At 37.1% G+C, this 25155-nt stretch overlaps 1 protein-coding gene across 1 annotated transcript in view; it reads right to left on the reverse strand.

Annotated features, from left to right (window-relative positions):
* The window catches only part of TPP2 (tripeptidyl peptidase 2), a gene marked incomplete at its 5' end in the record, with an annotated part of 48726 nt that overhangs the window by 18905 nt on the left and 4666 nt on the right, over window positions 1-25155 (reverse strand). The window contains 17 exons of the mRNA XM_010175909.1: window positions 3776-3854; window positions 4059-4303; window positions 6123-6260; window positions 6521-6617; window positions 8643-8743; window positions 10392-10508; window positions 11614-11768; window positions 12585-12691; window positions 13589-13665; window positions 15007-15164; window positions 17294-17462; window positions 18920-19035; window positions 19168-19316; window positions 21441-21540; window positions 23120-23247; window positions 23747-23823; window positions 24853-25007. Of these exons, the coding sequence (XP_010174211.1) occupies window positions 3776-3854; window positions 4059-4303; window positions 6123-6260; window positions 6521-6617; window positions 8643-8743; window positions 10392-10508; window positions 11614-11768; window positions 12585-12691; window positions 13589-13665; window positions 15007-15164; window positions 17294-17462; window positions 18920-19035; window positions 19168-19316; window positions 21441-21540; window positions 23120-23247; window positions 23747-23823; window positions 24853-25007 (2168 nt within the window). The remainder of the gene's footprint in view (window positions 1-3775; window positions 3855-4058; window positions 4304-6122; window positions 6261-6520; window positions 6618-8642; window positions 8744-10391; window positions 10509-11613; window positions 11769-12584; window positions 12692-13588; window positions 13666-15006; window positions 15165-17293; window positions 17463-18919; window positions 19036-19167; window positions 19317-21440; window positions 21541-23119; window positions 23248-23746; window positions 23824-24852; window positions 25008-25155) is intronic.

A 25155-nucleotide genomic window follows, 5' to 3' on the forward strand; every position in this document is an offset into this window, starting at 1 on the left:
TCCCTCCTCAATGAAAAAAAAAACAAAACCCTAAACAACAAACCAACCCCAACAAACCCAAAACAAACAAAAAAAACCTCTCAAAACAAAACACCTCTCCCCCTTTTTTTAAAAAAAAAAAACAAAACCCACAACCCCTCCCCCAAAAAAAACCCAAACAAAAAACCCCAACTGTCTCCAAACTAGTCACTGGTATCAGAGCAAAAAAACACACACACACAAAAAACGTGACTTGTAAATTAACACTCCTAATCCTACAAGAGGCAGCTTGGACTTGTCTGTGAAATATATGAAAAAAGTCTAAACAGACCTTTTTGACTGATTGGGTCACAAAAGAAATATACAAACATGTTTTCTGTGCTGGAAAACATCTTAACCACACGTAAACTTACAACAGGGCGGGGTAAATATTAAAAACTTGGAAACTAGGAAGCCCTCAGAGCTGCATTCTCAGAAAAATATATTAATTAATGGAGCTCTTGTGAATCAATGCTCTGAAATACACTGTGTTTTATTTATTTGCTACTAGTACACTGATGCCTCTTATGAATAATGGGTGGAAGTATCAAGAACAGTTTTTATTTTGGCTTGGGTGGGTATACTGCTCAGGTCTGAACACAAATCTGTTCTAAAAACAAAAGAAAAAACAGAACATGCAACCTCTTGGATCCATTTAATAGGTTTTGTTATGCAAATTAAATTATGATTAGAGTTTAACTCCCTTGTTAGAGACCCACTTAGTAAAGATTTTATACCTTATTCATCAGGCAGCCGCACATTCACATGAGATTTTAAATCATCTTTCTAATAGTGCTCTGCATAATTTTCAGATGCAGTATGAAAATAAAATGGCAGCAACACATATTAAAACTCGAAGGCTCAGTTACCAGCTCACTGTTAACAAAGTAACAGATTACAGCAATAAACTGTGTTATTCATGATTCTCACATCTTATTTTTAACAAGAATCCTGACTAATTTACATGTCACTCCAGAACACAGTGCCTTGAAAACAGAAGAATGTTAATAGCCTTACAACTTAAGAGAACAAAAGAAGAAAAAAACTCTTATAAAGGTAGCCTATTAAAATAGTTCTTTGGCTTTTTTAAAGACTGTTTCAGTGTCTGGCTGCCAACAGAATATTGTTTTACCAAACGTAAATACATGAGAACGCACAATATTAAACACTGCTATGTTAGAAGCCACTCACTCTCTACCTGAAATATTTTATACATGCTCCAAATTTTTTTTGTAAATTCTACTACCTGCTACATCATAGTATAAACTCTAGCCCATAACAAGTCATATTTAATTTGAGCAGGATCATGAATTGAGAGACTTTTCAATCAAGTCCATCCCTCCTAAAAAAACCCTGCTTGCCACAATATGGTTTTTATGACTGTAATGAGCCAGCTCTCAATTCAGAAGACTTGGTATACAGTTCTACATCAAAATGTTAGGTTTATATCCAGTTCTCAATCTGCAGACAGAATAGAATAGGCAGAAACACTCGCCACAGATGATCTTGACCACAAACACTTAAGATTCCTGAGTATTTAATAAAAAGAAAAATTACAGACCACTCATCACCACATGCATTTTTACAGCACTTATTCCAGAAGCATCCAGATGCTCATGTGCCACTCAGCTTTGTATTAGAGAAGTGTTTTGTCATTCTAACAGTAGACATACTTAAGGTGTTGAAGTAAATAACTCAGGACTAAGGAGGCAGATGAGGGAGACAAATTAAAAACCAGTACTGGTAGACAAATGCTTTAAGTCATATGCAAAAAGACTTAAGTATATCTTTTTCAAAAACTAACATTCAGTACCTTTTTAAATTTTCCTTGTCGCTTTGCTGCAGACTGCCCCTGGGAGTTAGAATAACATACTGTAAGAAAACATGCACACACCACACAGGATGGAGACACCTTCTCTGTACAATTACGGTTATACCTTCAGCCTAAAGATTTTTAAACTTTTAGAGTCACATCTATGGTGAAACATGCTCTTAAAGCATGCTCTTTCAGGTTTTTAAAATTAATAAAACAATGCATTATTACATATACAGTCCATTATTCCCGTAAGACAAGCAAGTGTTGTTAACCACTTAGCTTAAAGTAATAAATTACAGAAATTCAGCCTCAAAAGTAAAGATTTTGGATTTTGACTGTTTAGTAGCATTGTTGTATTTCATAGTAAATATACAGAAATTAGATACATTTTCCCTCACATTGCATCCACAATTTTGCTGCCTAGTCCTCCTTTTTTTGTCTCCTAGTACATATTGAGGTTCACTAAAGGCAGCAGAAAGTATCTGATGCTATTTGATACCATCCTTTTTTCAGTGAAATATGACTAAAACAGTAGTGCCTTGGACTATCATATGAGACACACCTCAGCTAGAATTTCTCTCCATGTAAGAGTACTCTTAAGTATTCTTTATCACATGAAATCAGACAGGCAATATCTACCTAACTCTTACTTCCCATCCCAGAAATCACTGCATATAACCACTCAGTCTGATTTTAAAAATAAGATAGACAAGAATTACAGCCAATAGTTCAAGGAAGTGCAAAATTCCGGTTAGGGAAACTATACTACACTACTGTAATAGATTTACCATGGATTTCATACCAGTATAGTTGCAACCTTGCAGGAATCACAAAGAAATATAGAAGTATCTAGAGTTCTTAGTTACTGGGTTTTTCCTCATTGATACATAAATTCTCCTGAGAGACATTATCTAACCTGCAGTTACATGCAATCTGCCCCAAAAGTACTACCTACAACCAAATCAGGTTGAATGAACTAAACTTTTCTACTCAACAAGATCTAAAGGTATCTGCTCACCTACTCACAGAAACCCATTTTCTACAAAAACATACTTACTTTAGTTTTATAAAAGTTGTTCAGCCACATCTAGTGATATATGGACATAGATCAACTACCTCTAAATACTAACAATCACCAGGACTGATTCAAATTTATTCTCAGCTTTGCCATCTATTTAAAAATAGCTAAGGGAATCTTCTAAATACCTTAGCACCAGACACACACGAGAGTGATCTGGTTACTGTAATCACTGTTGCACTACAGATTCATGGAAGTTACAAAACAGTTTTTACAGGATGCTGCACTATGAGCAAAAAAACCCTACAGCTTTTTTCTACCATCATATACAGAGATCTTACATTATTCTGTTGGAGCATACAGTTACATTAGTGGTTGACAACATCAGTGTGCAGCAGGTAAAAGTATATGCTTATGCCTTTGAGTGAGCAAAATTCCTGCTACTTTGGAATAGTAACATGTAGGTGTTAAGAAAGCATGTACTTTCACTGAAAACTGTATGCATGCAAAGAAGAGTACAGCTGTTCACTGGAGAACCAACATGCACAAAACATAATATATATGCACATATTTTACATTCAAAAATAATACTATGCCAGGCAATTAAACAAAATCACTTTTAAAGTCTGCCACAAACAAAAAAGCAGTAGCTTCTAGAAATAAAAGGATTCAGAGTGAAAGAACTAGAATTCAAAATTTAGAAAATGCAATGGAATCTGAAATTATAAAATGAAAATAAAAATAGAACTACTTAGAAGTTACTCTGACTTCATAATGAAACAATTGCTTCTAAAATACGTTACGTTAATAAACCTCGTGCTCTTTGAAGTACTAAAACCATGAAATACAGCACTTCCTGGAATGCCATTTACTTGCTTCAAAAGGTTCAGAAAAATAAGCCGCCATCCATTTCGAATACTCACAGCTTTCTTTCCAAGTTCTGTTTTAGACAGTGTAAGAGCTCCTGCAAGATAACATCCTGGTCCTGCTCCTTTAGGTATTCTATTCAAAGAAAGAAAGTTCAGTGTTAAAACAAGCTTCATTAATGTTCCCTGGGGACTACAATAAAGAACCAAAACAGTGAAAGAGCAACACAAGAGGAATTACCGAGCCTGAACAGGTAGACACTATCAAAGTAGCACTTTGGTTAGGTGTGGAAGCAGCTGGTTAGATGTAGATGAGAAAAACAGGACTTCGGTAACTTACTTGTCATCAGGCAGAGATGTAACAAAGAATGGCTGACTGTGTTTTGGTGGTAAAGTCAAACTGTTGGATTTCTTCTTCCCTAAGAGAGCAAGGCTATGGTTTTCATAAATATCTAAGCTCAAGGTACTAGACAACCTGTGAGAAACAATAAATGGAAGGTCTTTGATGCGATCCAGCTCACTGTTCTGTTCGTGACGAATTTGTAACCGAATAGTGTAATCTCCTTTTTCCAGTTTCACAGAATACTGAAAGAAAGAAGTTCTCATAAATGTCAAGATTAAATACCTCATCACTAACAAAGAAACCCAAAAATAATACTGTCATGTTCTTCTTGATCCATAAAACCTCTAGCCATTTAAAATATGCTAGATTGCTTGGTTTTGTAATCTCCTGAAAACAGTGTGCTTTCAAGACTTGCTAGCAGCCAAAACACATTTTGGACTGACTAGAAAAAAAAATTAAGTTTTCAGACCACAAAATAGGCTGACATCATTTGTTCCTATTCTAACACCGTATTAACTGCGCAAATAATAATCAGAATCCTTGCTAAACTTTCAGTTCAAAATCTCTAGCAGGCTTGCTTTGATACATTTTCAGTTCACTGTGTAACTTTGGGTGCTCTGTGGTTCAGTTCACAGAACATCTTCTACTGTCTCAAACCCTGTACCAGCTTTGACACTGAGCAACCCAGTATTCCTGTGAGACTTAAGGCTGCAGTTTAAAGAGCTGACAGACTCTAAAGTTTTTAATTCATTCAGTTAGGAATATGCAGATAATATCATCTCCATTTATTACAAAATCAACCCTGTCCCCACAAAAAAAAACCCCAAACACACAGCAAAACCCCCTCGACTCTCAAATTCTTAGTACTGGAAACATTCTTTCATTTCTATCAACCTAAAAGGGCACCATGTGGATTTTCTCAGGCAGCAGCATGCCAAGTTTCCTTTCTGCTGCTGCTGCTGCAGCTATAACACAAAAGGCAGCCCTAAGCAGAAAGGGACAACTATTCAGAACTACCCTGCTTCCAGAATCTCCCTCTCCTGGGTTAGGGAGTTGTGCTTCCTGTTGGTATTTCTTCCTGGATTAAATAATTTGGAATTGCTTTAGAATTGTTCTATGATGCACAACACCAGAGATTAACAGCATGGTGGTCCATCAGGTATAAGTAACAGACTATTTTGGTGATTTTTTAGATTTCATAGCACCTTAAAAATGGAGGTTAAGGAACAGAATTTTAAATAATGCAATTTCTGCAATTCATTTATAAGATTCAAAAGATATAGTTTAAAGTTGATCATTTGTGTACTGACAGAATGATCACTCTATTAAAATAAACATTACATTGAAAAAGTTCAACTGTGATTTTGGATTGGTAAAAATAGTTTCAAAATCAAAAATATGGAAAAATGTTTCTCTTATGCTTTTTTCTTTTTTTACCCTCCTCCTCCACACCCCCATGATCCAGACACACAGTATATTCCAGCAGAAAGAGATTCCCACAGAGGGTGCAGTATCTACAAGTCCTGTGCAAAAAAGCTCCCTTTGAAAGACAGTAACAGGAAGTAAACCATGCTATAGCATTTAAAAGGCTGTTTGAAGACATCAAAAGCACAGAAGACAGCCTTCACGGACACAGAAGACTACAGAAAAAATAATGAATCCTTTCCACCTTAAATAGAAAAGTTCAAGGTATCATCTTTGTAAAAACCCAAACATAAAGAAGAAATTTAATTCACTTCTTGAGAAGCACCAGTCAAAATCATAAGAAATTACAAGTTAACAGCTTTTTGTAGAAATAAAATGCCCTGTAACTCTTTCTCCTTCCTTGGAAGAGAAAAAAAACCCCATAATGTTCTATGTCATAGAAACAAACCTGTCAATCATTACTTTTTAATATAAATATATCACCATTAAACGTGTCCCCTTGTGAAGATATGAGAACATTATACCTACGCATCAGGAAATGTTAGGAGCTAACAAGAAGGTCTGGGAGGTGAAAAAGAATGACAATTTTCACACTGTGCAGAAAACAGAAGGTAAAATAAATACATTACTCCGTACCTGGTGTGGATAGGCATCTCCTGAGCCCATTTGTCTTTTGTTCTGGTCAAAAATAATCCACAGTTGACTATCAAATTCAGATTCGTACAACAATTCACAAAGAAGTGGACAGCTTGGAGTTACTTCTCCGCTCTTAGGCTATTAAAAGAAAGGTCAAAACATTTAATCCACTATTGAATAAAACAAGTACAATCCTTACACACATATTCAAAATGATACCTGCCCATTTCAAGCAACAGCAGCTCCTACAGAGAACCAGACCAGAATTTTGACCATAGAGAGTCTATAGTGTCAGTCTAGGCTTCGCTTCTGACAGAAAGCTAGTTAAAGTCTGCTTTTAGAAAACATGATGTACTTATTAATGAGTTATTAAAAAACCAACCACCCATAACTCTTACCTGATGGAAGTTATAGGTCAAAATCATCTCATACAGTTGACGATTATTTGGTAAAATATCTCTGGAGCCCAAAGGTTTTATTTTTGCACTCACTGGTCTGCAGTTAACAAAAAACAACAGAAGGTACTCTTAAGAAATATGTATCCTCTAGTAAAATTGTCTTGCTTAAGCAGAAGCATATTCTGAAATACAACTGAATTCAGCACAGGCAACAACATCTCTTAAAATATTGTAACTATCCAAGCAGCATAAATTCCTCAGTTAAAATGAATATCAGTTCAAAAACACGGTTTAGTGACATTACAGATAATGCCAAAGACAGAACTCAGCAAGGACATCTAAATGCTCTAAAATTAAAGGCTATAAAAAAAAAAAAAAAAAAAAAAAGGAAATCCAACAAACTTCAGGATTTGAAAAAAAATAAAATCAGATTACTTCTCTAGTATCCATGTTGCAATCAGCACTTTTATTAATAGATGGAAAGATTAACAACACATAATTCAAGGACAGAATAAATAGTTAATAATTCTTTGTTACAGAAGGTTATATCAGAGGATAACTTGTAAGAGCCCTTATAAAAATCAAGAGTAGTAACACAGAAGAATGTTAACATACATTATCTGTGTAGGGTATGTTAACTCAGATACAACAGCTTGTCCTAACTGTTCAGAGCAGCACAAACACTTTAGACATTAATTAATAAAAAATACAGGCTAAATAATAATGATATAGGGAAATCAGAGCTTCAGAAATAAACAGCAGAACAAGGGTGGCCTGGCACCATTTAAGCTTACGTTTCTCCCATACATTCTGGCAACCTTTAATCACATGGTTGAAATTTTTCTGTAAGATCCTGTCAGTTCTTTTATTGCCAAGAGCACAGACTAGTCACCCAGTAAAATATCTGTGCTGAGTCAGACCACAGGTCCATTTAACCCAGGTTTCCTAGTCTGGCAGACAAGAGAGAGACTGCTGACAGGAGACTTAAGAACAGAGTAATACCACACATGCTATGCCTCCCTAATACTCACCCTGCCTCCAAGCATTTGAAACTCAAGAGGCTGAATGAGAAGCCATTCAGTACTTTTTTTTCTTTTTTTTTTTTCCTCTCTGTTATGACTTACTACCTCATTCAAGAGACACTATCCATACCTTAATTTAAACACATAGTTCCCATTGGTTTTCTTAACTGCAGTTCGTTTACTGTCAGATGAGTACCCCAAATATCACAAGGAGATAAGGGCACCTCCATTTGACAAACCAAGAATGAGGCAAAGACGTATGAGGGGATTATTTGCCTTCCTCACTTAAGGCGTATCAGATTGGGTATTTCTGAATCTAACATTCGGTGGTGTGTTCATTAAACATCAAACTCCTAGTGACCTCAACTTCAGGTACAAGTATCCAAAAGGCCCACACTGAGCCCAAGATCTCCACTGAGAAGCCCAAACAATGGAAAACTTTGGATTTCTGACCACTGTGAAATTGTCTGGCCCAAGTCTTAAAAGTACTGCTTAAACAGTACGGCATTTCTTTTTGCTCCTGAAGTAACCAACTTTATTAACTGCTGCACTGGTTAGGAATTTTCCAACAAAGCTTCTCCTTCAAATCAGCATGTGTCAAACTGATAACAATATAAACACAGCTTTCCACACACAGTTCTGCACCACATCCTACAAAACCACTTCCAATTAAGCAAGAGAGAGAAGACAGTCTTCCCAGGTCAAAATTGGGCAGGATCTGAAGCAGCTGCTTAAAAACCCCCCAAAACAACAGTAGCACCAAGTAACTCTACAATTTGTTTCTTTAGATATTAAAGTGTCATTTACCTCTAAGTGTCTCCCTCAGAAACAATGGAATATTTTCTTCTATTTTTTTTTTTTTAAATTAGCTTAAGGTAAGTAATTTGTATGGAAAAAGTCACCATAATTCTCAAATTTTATAAAAGTTAAAAGGAACCAAAAAGGACAATGCTGAGAAATGTTATTAATTTTGATGCTTCCAAACCTACTTAAAATTTGACAAGAATATTGTTGTTATCCTAAACTTCATTGTTAACTTGTTACTGTTTTAACTACATACTGATATTCTTCCCACTAACAGAGTTCCCAAAAAACTCTACCTGAGCGTTTGAACCCAGCTTTTCAGATTTATGCATGGAGCAATATCTTCATACTTCAACATGGACTGAACATCAAATCGTACGATGCCTTCCGAAGCGTGCTAAAGGAAAGAGCACATAACAATTATGCTTCCGTGCACTCAAAACGTCAGATGAGGACCATCTGATACGTCCTTCAAAAGTACAAGGCAAGCTGTATTTATCTATACTGTAAGAAGTAATACTGCATGAGTTTGAAGGTGTCACAAGCTTATCTCTATTTTACAGCAGCAGATATACTGGGACTTGCAAAACTTCAGCAATCAGAACTAAAGTCTTATTTTTTCCCCCCTCAATAATAAAAGTACTTTGTACAGAACTGCACAAGTCACACTTTGGGCAGGGCCGGGCTTTGTTTGTGCATTTGTGATGATTTCCTTTGAATATGTAATTCAATAAATACCAGTATTATTCATCTAGAATCATAAAATAAGTATTTTTATGGTGCTTCTGCTTAGGATTACTATTACAGAATAGCTTAACTTTGTGAAAAAGAAACAATGCTACATATGCAGGCTAGTGATGGGCAAAATCGTTGAAAAATTACTTTTCTAGCAGTATCCCATGACAAGGCCTCCAGCATATCAGCACTATTAAAATTTATTTTATGAAAATTGCAGGTGCTTAAGAAGAAAGGGCAAATCTGTTTGTATTCTCTCATTTCCAACTCTCCCATTATTCAGCTGAGGTAATCCTGGCGGGGTGGGAAGAGCTGCTGTGCACACCAGCACCAGCTCTTCCTTTTCCTGGTTTGAGGAGGAAGGAAAAGAGCACCAGCTCTTCCTTTTCCTTTCTACTGGTTTGAGACCTGGCACCTTAGTGCAATGCATCCACTTCTTTTTCTCCAGTTTATTCACCTCTTAGAGCCTGAATACATCAAAATTAACCTGTGGGACAGCTATAATTTGCTCTGGTCCTTAGCTGGAAAAAAGGGAGGAGCCAGGATAAATTAGCACGGTGCTGTTCTGCGCAAGTATTGCCATCTCAGCTCTCAAAGACATCTCTCTCCTGAGGGAGGCAAAGTCAAGCCAAGCCAGGTTGCACAGGACAGCAAATAACACAGGAGCAGGACAAAGTAGTGTAAATATTATAATACTAAATTTTTTGTAATTTTTTTTCAATCCTTTAGTATCAGAGAGCCTTGGGAATCACGACACTGCCCATTCACTGTGCCTTCAACTGCCCCAAACAATGAACGTCAAGCCAAATGGCAGATCTCAATAAAACACTGAACAGAAAATAACTTTTAATGAAATTTTATTCTGAAAATGGTATTCGAAGTATTGTATTTTAGCAACTATAGTCTAAATTAATTTCAAGTTCAAGAACTGTAGTCCCAGCAAACTTTATTCATATAAACACTTGCTAGTGTAAATATAGTTAAAATTTCAGCCTTATAGTATGTCCTTTCTGTTGGTATTGGGTTTGGGGGTTTTTTGGGGGGGGGTTTGTATTTTTTCCTTTCTATTTTCCCTACTGATTTATAATAAAAAGGCATACAAAAAGATCATAAATAATGGTAATGGGCATTTCTGTGGGACTGAACTCCTATTTACCTATTCTTAAAAAGAAAACATGAACATTTTTACATGAGATGTAAAGATACTTTTAGTCTCTCTAAATACAGGCAAGAATGAAGAAAAACTTTTTTTATTCTGATATACCATAGGACTTCAGAATAATACAAAATAAACACTCTGGAAAACTCACCATGCTTAGCTGAGGAGTAGCACAAAGTACACCATGGAAAGAAATTGTGTAATTAATGCTAACATCGCTAAGGCTTGCCCACCACCGAGCAACACAAAATTCAATGGTTTTTCCAGCCTGGGTAACAAAAGCACAAAGTTAGACTGAAGCTCCCATCTTCCCCGTCTATTCACCCCAGCCTCCCTCATTCCAAGCCAAAAAAACTGAAGTATAGCTCAAAAAAAGACCCTGTTACATCCTGCTTAGTCCAATTGTATAAGTTTGTACAGTACCAAATAAGACAATATACTTGGTCCAGAAAATACAAGACAGCTCCAACAAATATGATGACTGATAACCACATCAAAACAAAGAGTGCCAGGGGTACCCCCTACAGAGAAAGGTATGGCTTTTAAATATTGCATCTTCCTTTCCTATCCTTCAAACCATGCAGTCAGGTTAGTTTGCAGGTGAGTTTAATATGTGCCCTAAAAAATGCATATTAGAAAACGAGATCCCACGCTCTGCCTACATAACATGACAATAAGTTTGAGAGATTTGGAGTTTTTTTGTTGTTGCTTGGTTGCTTTTGTTGTTGTTATTTAGTTTTGGTTTTGTTTTTTTTAACTAACATGATAAAATTCACAATGTGTCAGTGGGACAAACTTAGGTTAGGGTCCCTCATCTCACATTTTCAGAGAGGGTAAGGGACTGAATAGCACAAAAATCTTAGGCTTTAGAGCTATACAAATAAATTAAGGCAGGGGACAAACTTGAGAAGTGGACTCTAGTATCCAGACCCCTGAACTTTTATCCCACTCCCTGGTTCTGTTTTGGACTCTTGAGCTAGCATTATCCATGCTAAGCCTGCTGTATCTAAGCAGCATGAATGCAAGCCAGTCAGTATCACCTGGCTTCAACATCAAGGAGATGTTCCACATTACCATATTAAGCACTAAAACTACATGTATCCAACAAACAAACTGGTTTGTATAAACAAGTACCAACAAACTGAAGAGATTAACAAGTATTATAAGGGTAATACCAAATGATTAAGAACCACTAGCAAGCTCTTAGAGATCTTTTCAAAACTGAGAACCAGATGCATTCACTACTGAAGCAAATGTATGATTTCTTGGGTTTGGAGTTTTTCTTTAGAAAAAAATTCCTGAATGAGTTATGTTATACTGCACTAACATATTGCTTGCTTTCTCTTCCCCCACGCCATCCTGAGTTAACTTACTAAGACAGGAAATGCTTCAGTCACTGATCCTTTTTCTGGTAAGGATGAAAACTTGTAGAACTCATGACTTCTATATGCTTTTTGTTTCACTAGCTGAACAGCATGAAGTACAAACTTGGCAGTCACATCAGCTGAACATGAACTTACTGTCACTTCTAGATTTAAGAAAAAAAATTAAGTTTAGTTTCAAGAGCCAAGGACTTTAGATGGAAAGCAGAGATTCACTAGAAAAAGATTAGCTTCACAGGTAATTTGTAATTTAAGAAGCTACACAATACCCCAACTGGTTCCATATGTGAATAATGCTTACATATGAGTAATTTACAAATGCCTTTTCAGATTAAGGAAAACTAGCTAAATTCAAAGATCAGTTAAGAGAAACGTGACAACTAAATGGTGAAAATTAATCAGATAGTACAAATGTATAATCTGTACAGGTCAGACTGCTGCTGAATCACAAATTAAGGGTCTTATCACTAACTTCAGTCTAAAAGAAACATTCTTGAAGGGATTAATTATTCATCTCCCATAGGAAGACAAGGAAAAAAAAAGATTTTTTTACCTCTTTGCAGAATTATGCCCATTATGAAAATCACATTTTCTTCAGTTAAGACATCTTTCAACACTACACCCATACACCTTAAAAACTAGGCAAACCTCAGACTTCCAAACCCAAAAGTTTATGGGATACTGTTCCATAAATACGGAATATTCTTCCAGTTATGGCAATCACCTCAGATGGTATTTGCTGGTTTTTAGAAGACTGAGAGTCAGGATTCTACTATACCAGAAGCCATGAGATAACTCAAAATCACTCCTCTAAGAGCTTAGAATCAAATAAATATTTTACGTGTTCATGGGTTGAATCCTTCAGTTCTTCTTAAGGCAGAACACAAAATTATTTCAAAACAACTTTGTCAGGTCTGACAAATGCAACTTTTCTATTTAATTCATGTGCTTATTTTCCTTACCAGCCCACGTAGCTCCCTGTGGAACATCAATGAAGTGCCTTCGGATTTGACCGGGTTTAAAATGAACATCTGTATATGTCAGGTCATAGCTTGATGATTCATCTACTCTGTATGTCAAAAAGAAAACACAAACACTAATCAAACAAGCTGTGAAGGCCTTTTTTTTTCCTAAGTATTTTTAAATGCAAAAATACTCTCAAAAGAAAGTATACAATGAGGATACTCAGTCCTTAGCACCAGTTATTTTAATTTACAAGATTTAAAACATCAGCTCTACCATGTTATGCGGACACCCTCCCTACCTCCCTGAAGTTACTGTGCTTAAACATAAGTCTCAAATAATCCCAGTTTTCAGTGGATCTGTTTTTCCAGCTGAGTGACTTTCCCCTAGTGTGAGCTAAGGTATATAAGAAGTACAATTTCTATGACTGAGAGAAAAGTGTCATTTTTTCCTCAAGGCAGATTTTCCATTGAATAGGTTTAATAAGATAGGACTTCAGTGATGTTGGTAAGGAAGGAGAGTATGTTTAAATCAATTATGAGCATAATATTAACTCCCTAAATTCACTGTATTAAGGTCATGATGGAAGCTTATCCCAATGTTCACCTGTCAAATAATGCCCCCCTGCCTTTATGTACTCTAGTCCACCAGTTAGAAAATAAAAAAAAAGCCAGCTTGCAGTTTACCTACACCTATGAGTATATTGACTGATATCTTGGTCAACAAGCCAGAAGTCATCTCTATTCCGATGGATGAGGAAGCTGCTACCACTGTGGCCAAGCCCATCAGAACACACTACCTTTTGTCTCCCAGAACCAAAACTACAAAAAAGCCACTGCTGTGTAAATCTGCTGTGAGAATCTTTCCAGATCTCTGCTCCCTTATCAATGTTAGCAGTAAGTTCAAGGACACCCAGAGAAAGGTGGTGATGAAATAAATGTAAAAGTAAAGTGGGTACGGAAACTAAACTTAAAAAATGCAGCTAAAGGCTGGGTTTACTGACCTTGTTGGTATAACCACAGTTATTGGAACTCTGAAGAGAGGGCCTGCATTAGGCATTGCTATATCATATCCACACACCTAGCAAAATAAAATATAGCCACCTAAAAACTTTGGTCAAAATGAAATGACAGAAGATAATATTAAACTAAAGTTAGTTGCGAAATACTTTGAATCTTTGTAACTATCACTGAGAAAAAGAGATCTTCATTTGACCTCTGTCACCCCAGAAATAGCAAAACAGCAACATTCACCAAGAAAAAGATAATTAGTTTTCACACTTATACTTATTTCAGTCTTTCCCCAGAAGTTTACAAGCTTGCAACCCACATTTGATTGTCCCTGTATCAAAAGCTCAACCTACTTTCAACTCAAAATAATAAGGTTGATTGGGAAAAATTTTATTTCAGCCATTTTTGTTGCTGTATTAAAAATATTGTAACCCTTGTTTTCCAGGATTATGTTTGAGAAAATACAGTTCAATTTACCATGTCTTTCATAGCCAAGCTTTAAATATTATCTCTGAAAATTTGTTCCATCATCACTTCGCTAAAACGTTCTCAGTGGTACCATAGAAGACTTGCAACTCTAAGTATCTTAAGAAGTGACTTCTAAAAAGCAAGCTTATATCAACTTCATTATGATCGAGGACAACACAACGGAAATATTCTAATGTTAATCTAAGGTTTGGGATGACAATGGAGATAGCTGAAAAATATTTTTTGTTGGTGGTTTTCCTTTGCAGGAGTGAAAGAGGATGGTTAGAAAAGAAAATGAGAAACCTAATGGCTTTCATATTAAATTTGTCCAAATTTCAATGTAGCCGCTCAAAGTCAGCAATATCCTTCTGCTATAAATAGTCATTAGCACACATTTTTCTCCTTCACCTTCCAAAATGGGATGGGGTAGAGGTGAGGAAACAACAGAATAGGTTGTATCACTGTACCTAAGCAAATCCTCAAGGTAAAGCAAAATCTTTGGTCCATATAAAACTGCATGGCAAGACCACAAAAGCTAGGCCAGTCCTTAAGCCACCACAGAGAGAAATGTCTCAGACCTCATAAGAACACAAATCTCTATCCTTAATAATAATACAGAACTGAGACAGACAGTCAAAGGTAAAAATATATCCAGAGAAAAAAACCTTAATGAAACATCATTTACTTGGTTTATATTTTTATAAGCTTTTACTTTTTAAACACAGATACTCAAAGTCCCATTGGCATGTGCTATACAACACTTCATAGTATAACTATTGCTGAATCCTGGATTCAGACTGTATAGTGGAGTGGGGCAGTATTTTCTTGTCCATACAGCCTACAGCTTTTACTTCCTTAAGAATTACATCTATGAAAAGTTGACAGAGACCACATGAAAAGGGAAGGGCACACGATCTTGCTGAAAACACCAATACTCCAATACCTCTGTATAATGCAGTCCTTCTCTCAGGCCACGTGGATCCACACGGATATTTATGTGTCGACACTGGTTCATAAGCTCTAAATGAGTGGGACACTGGACCCACGTCGCATTGGAAGTTAAAGCTAAATGAAGCTGGAGAGATATTCTTTCAGTGTTTTCTGTCAAGAAACAAAGTTAAAAAACAGGTCAGTAACACAAATGTGTGCATGTATTCTACTATAAGACAGTATGACTGCCTGAGTAGACGAGGGGAGAGCAGTGGATGTTGTCTGCCTTGACTTCAGCAAGACTTTCGACACTGCCTCCCACTACAATCTCCTAAGTAAGCTCAGGAAGAGTGGGTTAGATGAGGGGACAGTGCGGTGGATCGAGAACTGGCTGAACAGCAGGGCTCAGCCACGCAGAGTCTAGCTGGAAGCCTGTAGCTAGTGATGTTTCCCAGGGGTCAGTCCTAGGTCCACCCTTGTTCAACATATTCATCAATGACCAGGATGAAGGGACAGAGGGCACCCTCAGCCATTTTGCTGAAGATACAGAGTTGGGAAGAGTGCTTGATACAGCAGAAGGCTGTGCAGCCATTCAACAAGATCTGGACAGGCTGGATGGAGAAGAACCTAATGAAGTTCAACAAAGACAAATGTAGAGTCCTGCACCTCGGGAAGAACAAGTCCATGCAACAGTACAGGTTGGGGGTTGACCTGCTGGAAAGCAGCTCTGGGGAGAAGGACCTGGGAGTCCTGGTGGACAACATGAGCCAGCAATGTGCCCTCATGTCCAAGAAGGCCAATGGCATCCTGGGATGCATTAAAAAGTGTGGCCAGCAGGTCAAGGGAAGCTATCTTCCCTCTCTACTGCACCCTAGTGAGGCCACATCTGGAGTACTCTGTCCAGTTGTGGGTTCGTCAGCCCAAGAAATATCAGGAACTACTGGAGAAAGTCCAGTGGAGGGCTACAAAGATGATCAGGAGACTGGATCATCTCTCTTATGAGGAAAGGCTGAGAGAACTGGGTTTGTTTAGCCTGGAGAAAAAGAGACTGAGAGGGGATCTTATCAATGCTTATAAATATCTGAAGGGCAGGTGTTGAGAGGATGGGGCCAGACTCTTTTCAGTGGTGGCCAGCAATAGGGCAAGGGGCAACAGGCACAAACTGGAACACAGGAGCTTCCATCTGAAGATGAGGAAAACTTATTTTGAGGGTGCCAGAGCACTGGGACAGGCTGCCCAGAGAGGTTGTGGAGTCTCCTTCTCTGGGGATACTCAGAACCCACCCGGATGCAGTCCTGTGCAACCTGCTCTAGATGTACCTGCTTTGGCAGGTTGGAGTAAGATGATCTCCAGAGGTCCCTTCCAATCCCTACCATTCTGTGATTCTGTATTTGCCATTAAAATGCACAATAAAATGTAATAGAAACTAATTCCTTAGGAGTCCCTGGATGTCAGATTCTCCACAGAGGACAGTGTTGTATACTATTTCTTTTAACTTGGAAAAAAAAGGAGCAGTGTACAGTAAAATAAAGGTTGTAGTCAACCTGGAAGATTTCCTCACTGAAACACTCAAACCTGACAAAGTCAAAGGTAAGCTAGTAAGCAACGCTTCAATTGTCCACAACGTAGTCTGGAAGCAGGTATAAACTTTCTTGTATAAATACAAAATCTTGCCTAATGCAGAGAAATCCAATAAAAAGCTATTGCACTGATTCTGAAGCTTATCTATTCACCCCAGCCTCCTTCGTTCCAAGCCAAAAAATTGAATTATAGCTCAAAAAAGACCCTGTTACATCCTGTTTAGTCCAATTGTATAGGTTAGTACAGTACCAAATAAGACAACATACTTGGTTCAGAAAATACAAGACAGCTCCAACAAATATGATGACTGATAACCACATCAAAACAAAGAGTGCCAGGGGTACCCCCTACAGAGAAAGGTATGGCTTTTAAATATTGCTAGGGATATTTGATTATTTTTCCACGTTCTTCTCTGGCCCTTCAACTTTGCTTTAAATTTCTTTGGAAAAAAGAGAGATCCCTTTTTGCAGTGAGAGGAAGCATGAAGCAACAGACTCCCCCAAAACATGGAAGTGCTGTAGTTATAAGTCTCAGGTTAGAGTGGAAAAGTTGTTTAGCTGCATACCTTCACTTATCATGGAATTTAGAGTTGCACTTACTCCTTTTACAGTACAGATGCCTACCACTCCTCATTATCACAGCTTTTTTGTTTAAAGATTACACTTTATTTCCCTCTCCTCTCCCCCTCCACACCCCTGCATGCAAAAGCCTTTTTCTACCTGTATTCTCAGGAAAGACAGGTTCTATGCCAACCCCATGATCAGAAGGTGCCGCTATCTGGACAGGATCTCTGAGGTAGATGCCACGGTTGCTGCCGACAGTAACTGTAAAGCCTATGTTATTTGTGAACGATGAATTCTGAATGAGGTAGTCATAGGCTTTATCAATCTGTTAAAAAGAAAATGTTCTCAATTAACAATTTTTAACTTACTAGTAATTTATTCCTATTACCTTCAATATGAAGTGTTCAGTAAGCACAGCAACAAACAGTGAAGTAACTCAGGTGCTACCTGAGGCAACTGACTGTGCCTTACACGATACTCAGTATACTGAGAATGAGGCAATATTTTCAGTCTGCAACAGCCACACGAAGTCAAGAACATAAAAAAAAAAAAAAAGACAAATCTCCTTGCTATAAATCTGTCAAAAGATACATAACAAAAGTTTTCAGAGATTACTTCAAAGACAAAGAGGACTTCAAAGGCCCAAACCTACTACACTAATTTAGGTGCCTTTCTCATATGTGGAACAACACTACTTAAGCATTTAAACCTTTTATACGGTACAAGAAGTTGAGCAGTTCAAAAGAGACAAGCAATATGGGATGCCCATGTAGGTTTTATATAAAATCTCTTCTACTTCACAGTGAGCTACCTTCACCAGTGGAAATTATGGCACTCTCCTTTGAGAGAAGTGGACATACAAGAACCTTGGTCTCCCAGATCAGGGTTTTAACCATCTGTTTTAACACATGCTTTAATCACAGACTACTAAATTGTAAGATATGACTGGTGCATGTCATTTTTCTGTGGCAATGTTTTCCATTTGATAAGGCTACCATCATTGTTGCCTTCTCTATCAAACTTAGCGTTACAGAATTGCTTAGGGGGCATTATCTACTAGGTCCTCACATCTCCAGAACATGAGCTTAGGGCTAAGCATTTAATCTACCATCTTTAAGCATGAGAGCAAAACCTCATTATGTCTATTTGGCCAGGATGGAAGTGACTGTATGCAAAAAACAGCAGCAGCTTTCTAAAATCCTAAGCTTATGCATAAGGAGACTGTAATTCACTATGCCTTCATCATACAAAGGATCACATCACAGATTTCTAAGCTACTTAGAAGTCCAAAGGATACAACGAACACTCAAGACTTTTCAGTGCAGTTCAGTCATTGCACAACTGCAGCTGTACTGCTTTGTGAACCAGCACAGGTATCTGAGTGTTTTCACTGCCCAGAACTTAAAGAGTTCCCACTTTTGTCTGCACAGAACAAGTTCAGCTTTCTCTGACAATAGCATAAAAACACGTTTGGACACTGGGACAGAATTTAACCATCCAAATCCATATGTGGGTGGTAAAAACCCACATCCCACTTCTATGTCCACATATTTTTTTGGTCAGTCTAAGAATGAGTCCAGTTAAAACACTTTTTCTACACTAACTGCATGCTGAAACTGAAAGAACCATCTCATTCCTCCTTCCCTCCCACTACATTCCCTTCTTCTCCCTCAGTCTGATCTAAGAATCAAGAATCACCTAGAAAGCTGCTCTTCTTTTGTGGGTTAGTTTTCCACTGACAGTTGTTTATATTACATTAGGGTTTTTTTTGCTAGCAAGTACCTGAATAATACCATGTCCTTGCGCAAACACTTCTACGTTTTCAGCTTTCACTGCAGTATTTTCTAAAGCTCTTCTGACAGAATGAACAGTGTACTGAACATCATTAGCCTTGAGTCCTGAAATTAAAATAAGGGTATTATTGGATACAACAGAAAATTTGAAAGTTATTGCATTTTTTTTTTTTAAGAGGAAAAAGTATCTAATCTCTTTTAGACTATGCATCTATATTTAACATTGTAGCACATTACCTGACAACACTAACGCAATGCCTCCACATGCATTGGGAGAAGACATGGATGTGCCATTCATGAGTTGTGTTCCTCGCAGAGTCCAGTTTGGAACAGAAGCAATAGCACCTCCTGGGGCACTGATACTTACTCCAAGGGCTCCATCAGTGCTAGGGTAAAAACACAGTGGTTGAAACACAAACATTTTTTTTCTGCACACTTTATCTTGAAGTTATTAATGAACTTAAAAAGATAATTTTAGATTCAGGGAACATGCACAAGTATATTACTTCACTAAATCCATTAACCCATTAAACTCAAGAAAAAGTATGCCACTAAGTAGCCATTTAAATTGTCATATTAGTCACCAGCTACGCCTGTTTTACAGTAAAAGTTTTCTAAACTTTCACTACTTCAATATTCTTCACTATGCTTCAGTTTAGTCAGCAGAATATCTTCTGGGATTTGAATCAGAAAATGCCCACAAACAAACCTATTAAACACTTCAATATATAAATTAGTAGTCTACATAGCTGATTCAACAGTTATTATTTTTAAAGAAAAACAGTAAAAGGGAGAGGAAAATTAGAAAAGATCAAAAATCCAGATCTCTAATTTTGCATGTTGCCACTTCACTACCAGGTCAGATGATGCATTACAATACAGAAGCTGAGACAAGAAGACCAAGTGCAGGAGACAAAAAAAAGGACTGTCAGGAGGTGGACGAGGATCAGCTGGACCTAAGCCACCTTTCTTTCTTGCCCAAGCATATCTGAGAATGGACCTGCATCACAGTTAAAGCATCATGTAGTTTTCAGCTGTATGAGCCAACCATACTCCATCTTCCTTGCTCCGGATAGACAAAACTGCAGCAGTTTAAGGGCAGCACTGCGCCTGAGCTATTAAGTTCTGTGGAGAGGCAGGGTATTTTAGGGTATTTATATCCCACACTAACAGCTTCACATGTCTAAAATCTGCCCCAAATCAGAGCACTCTCTGTATGATACTGTAATGTAATGTTTGGACATATTTTATGACAGCTCTATATAAACAACAGGTCCAGTACTGTGATATTTCTGGCCAAGCAGTGCACAGTGTATCTGCCTGAAAGCCTCTAGTGCTCAATCACACAGACTGATCCCCAAGTCTGCTCTAGCAAAGCTTCAGGAACTCTCCAGTCACCTGCATGTTGCACCCTACAAAAAAGGAATCCTCCTTTGGCCAGACTTGGGCCTTTCACCTTATGTATGCTCATTCTGACTATTTTACAATGCAAAGTGACAAAGTACACAAAATTTTGGTTTTTATATATATGTGTGTACTTATGTACACCAATATTAATTACAAATCTCCCTTTCTCAGCTGAAGGCAGAGAAGACATTTTTCTTTTCCCTACATGAAACATGACAACTTTGCATAATAAGATTCTTGGAAAAATATAATTGCCTGTAAATATACAAATACCATGACAGCTAACTCTAAAGACCAATGCTAACAGGGAAGGATTCACTACATAACCAGCAAATAAACCAAGGTTCATCGTCAAGCTACGTTTTTTTACTTTTTTCTTCACCCAAAACTATTGTAGGCTAAACTACAAAAGACAGTATAGAGTAACTCCACGACTCACAAGAACAATTCCAAAGGCTAAACACAGGCAAGAACTCAGGAAGAGATGCTATTCATTTCTTCTTCTTTTGGTTACCACACTACTATCAAATGCTTCTGAGATGCTGAATAAAAATTGAAGTTTTCATTGCCCCTAGATTTTCTTTTATAGATCTTTGAGATAATCTTCTATAACGTGAGGTAGAAAAGTATTTTTTTCTTGAATAAGTTGAACCACCACAGAAGTGTCACTGAAGCCAGAAGCAACACCACTGCAATAACAGTATTTCTTTTAATCTCCAACACTAACAGAACAGTTAACTTCACCACACTAACTTAATGAAATAAATGCTATGGAAAAAGTCTTCTGAAAAAATAAATTTCAGAAAAAGAACAAATTTCCAAACAACTTTTCAACAACTTTTATAATCTTTGAATAGGTTTGTGCTCATCAAATACATTTTCCCAAAACATACAAGTTGTTCCAAGGCAGTACAGTGGTCTTCCCCATTCCCGAGGAGTTCTAGAGCCTGACATACAAATGCCTTCCAAGAACAGCAGGCTGCCTACACTCTTCCCATGGGAAAGAAATACTTCTATTCCAGTATTAATGACCGATTTTTAGATTTTGAATTACAAAACCTGAATCCCCAAAGTAATGAATTTGTTCTTTTAGCATAACCTACCTAGGCCCTCTGGATGACCAAGTATATTGATTTGCTGGCAGTTTTTCTCTTAAAGAGTATTCAGCAACCATCATGTCAGGTGATACATAGGCACCAACACCTGTAAAAATCATTCAAGTATTTCAGATGTCAACAAATTTTTATTAAAAGTAATAATAAAATATTTCAGTGTTTTAAATTCATTACAGGAATTTTTGCTTGACATTTAAAATGCACATTTTCCATCTCATTAAATCCAAACATTTTTACAAAGCAAGTGTAAAGATGGCCATACCCCCACATCTCAAACACAGGGATGAGTCATTACTTTCCTGTACGAGGAAAGGCTGATAAAGTTGTATTTTTAGAACGTGATGTCAAGGACACACAGTGCATCCATGCCATGTACCTATTCTAAAGTGTACACATCATTTTTTTAATTGCATAAGCACTATTAGGATGGTAGAATAGCACCACACCACACTTACAAACAAATTTGTCAAGGTCCACGTCCATACTGTCTTGGGTGAACTAAGCCAACTCGCTGACTGTATTTTGCCTTGCCCTCAAAAAAACCCAACCCCCCCCCCTCCCCCATCTGGTTCACTCCCGATGGAGGACAAGGAGGAAGGTACTTTTCACACAGGGTGAATAGTCACCCAGACTCTAGAGCGATACAAGCAGCAAGGTGAACTGACAGAGTAGATGCACTGTAAGAGCAAAGTCAATGCATACCTGGAAAGAGCTTGTTAGTTCTGGTTCCAACCCCCAGTCTCAGTAGGGGAGTAGTTGCACATTAACTTTCAGACAGTAATCAGCATTACTTTTATTGGCTGTCCTGAAATAGTGTCTCTCCAACTTCCAAGACTACATGCTAGTCTCCTTGCATGAGAATTCTGAGATTTAACAAGCATCTTGTGTAATGCAGTAACGTGGCATCAGAGGATTTATATAAAAATTAAGACCAGGGAAGCTATCCCTGAACACTAGACATTTTGCTAAGTCTTGTACTTCAATCTTTCATTGAAATATCAGAAACATACACTACCACCTCAGAAAAGCCAATTCTATGCCACTAAGACTTTCACAGATGTGGCACTGCAGCTTAAAGAATTCTTCCCTAGAAGAACTTGTCTAGGTCATGTCATGGGATTATTTTATATCTAAATTAAAAAGCTCTGTATCACTAAAAAAAGAAATGAGAGTATCTGAAGAAGACAGATACTCTAAAACTGTGGTTCTGCCAATTTAGAATGCATTGCAAGACTTTCCAGAAGATTTAGAATCCAACTTGCTTATATTTTTCATGAGTTGCATTTACCAGCAGCTTATGGTCTAAGTGAAGTGGGTGCTCAGAGAGTTACAGTAAAAAAAAAAATAATCTTGGAGTCTTCAAATAGGTCAGATTACAAAGAGTTGTTTTAAAAGTTTTATACAAAGCTACATCAAATCAAGACCATCTGCCTTTTTCATAAATAAGGTCTTGAACTGTCAGAAGATAACAACCTAAAATTTTATACCTAAGCATACAGAAAGTGCCTCCCTGAGAATTAATCTTGTAGCCCAGCAGTAATTTATTTTTTTTAGATTTAGTTCAGCAATCAACTGATGATCTCAAACATGTAACACAAGTACAAAGCTTGAAAAGACAGAAGCTGAATACTGTCAATCTTTTTTTTTTTCCAAAATGAATTATTTACCTATTACACTAGATGTAGTTCCCCCAGGACATCCTACTGTAGAAAGGCAAGGGCCATTATTTCCTGCACTTGAAACATAGATTACATTGTGTTTCCACACTGCTTCATTAATTACTTCACAAATTCTCCTGATGTAAGAGAAAATAAAGTAAGTCATTTCATCAACAATATTGTTTTCTTTGCAGAGGACAAAACTCCCATTTCTAGCAGAATCTCTGTGGCCAGTCACAGAACAAACAATACTATGCAGCCTGCTTCCCACACCTAGCAGAGGCAGTTCCAGTACAGAATTCGACCACAAAAGATATTTTCTAGTTTTAAAAAGGAGTAACAGTTATGTAGCAATATTAGGTCTTCAAAAAAACCCCACAGATTATGTGGTGTTCCAACTACAAAAATTCTTTATTGTCTAAAATATTCTTTGTATTAGACATTAATAGCACTTTTGACAGGTTTACTTAACTTTCAAAGATAGCTAAAAATGTAAACTGCAACAGTTTAATGTATATGAATAATTTGGCCCTGGACAATTCACTCTTACTGACAGTTCACTTACACAAAGCTCAACAAATCTAACTCCATTTCTGTGATATTAGAATACTTTATATTAACCATAGTGGTACTCACCCAGCATTTGGCCAATGTGTTGCCTCTCCATAGCTATAGTTGACAAGATCACATTTGTATTTTATTGCTTCTATCATCTGATAAAGTAAAAATAAAAGCCAAAATGCATACTAGTCATAGAACAAACATCTGCTCAAACTGATCTGCTACAGATCTAAGAAAAAGGGATACATTTCTTTTGACTACATAAAAGAAAAGTTAATTTACTTCAATCAGTTACTTAACTGGTATTTGCAAAATGAACAAACAGAATGAAAAAACCAAACAGTCCCTGAATACTCTTTTTCTTGACATGTTCCAAGCTATAAATTAAGGCATTACCCTAAGAGAAGCAAACATCATTAGTATTGTCTCAAATGTCTGTCCCTCAATAACATAAAATTCTCCTTTCCTGTGCAGTTTGGTTAAATTCTAAAAAGTCACAAAAACATTATTGAACATCTTCATGTTGCTATTGCAAGATATTCTACGGGCCACAAATATGATTTTCTATTTTCAGTTCCTTCTCTCATGTAAAATTTTTCCTCATCAACTCACTATATGGAAAAGGCCTTGGGCCTCTCATCATTAAAAAGGATTGATATTTTTCCTCACTCTTAAGAAAGAGTTAAAATGAATTCAGCCACATGGGTAGATACTAGTCTCTACTCTAGATTTATTTAAGTATTTAAGTATTCTATAGTTATCTAAGTAAATTTTTAAGAAATACACTCATAAGACAGAATAAGGAACTTAAAAAAGCATTCAAGTAACTTAGCCTATGTGTCAAGCTAGCCAGACATACTGCAACTCAGTCTGAAAAACCCTATAAGTGCTCTATGCAACAGAGGTCTTGTTTCATATTAAAACATTAGCCTTAAGATTATGTTTTAAAATATATTCTGGTTGGTTTTGTGGGGGCTTTTTTTCGGTTGGGTTATTTTTGTTTGGTTAGATTTTTTTAGTGGAGGGGGGGAAGGTGGGTGTTTGGTTATTGGGTTTTTTGATAGAAATAGTCTAAAACCATAAAAACACAGCCTATAAGCAATTAGAGCAGAAAGTGTTCTACAATATTCTACAATTAAGTCACACTGCTGTGATTAATCATTTATTCAGTGAATACTCACAGCTCTTATTAGACCAGTGCCAGTTTCCATTGTACTTAGTCTTGTATCACCAATCTTGATTGCAAGAATCTGAGCTCCAGGAGCCACACCATTTCGTTCTGGTTCTTCTGGAAAGTATCCAGCTGCGATACTAGCCACGTGTGTTCCATGTGCTCCTGAGCAAATGAAAAGTCGTATCACTATGTTTAGTGAAATTCATTTATACCAATTTAAGATACTACAGCTCAAGCAATTTTCACTTATTAAGCTCTAAGTATATAAATCCAGTTTGTGGCCGGTCACAAGTGGGGTTCCCCAGGGCTC

Source organism: Antrostomus carolinensis, unplaced genomic scaffold (assembly GCF_000700745.2).
Source record: "Antrostomus carolinensis isolate BGI_N321 unplaced genomic scaffold, ASM70074v2 scaffold24969, whole genome shotgun sequence".
In the NCBI taxonomy this organism is placed as follows: Eukaryota; Metazoa; Chordata; class Aves; order Caprimulgiformes; family Caprimulgidae; genus Antrostomus; species Antrostomus carolinensis.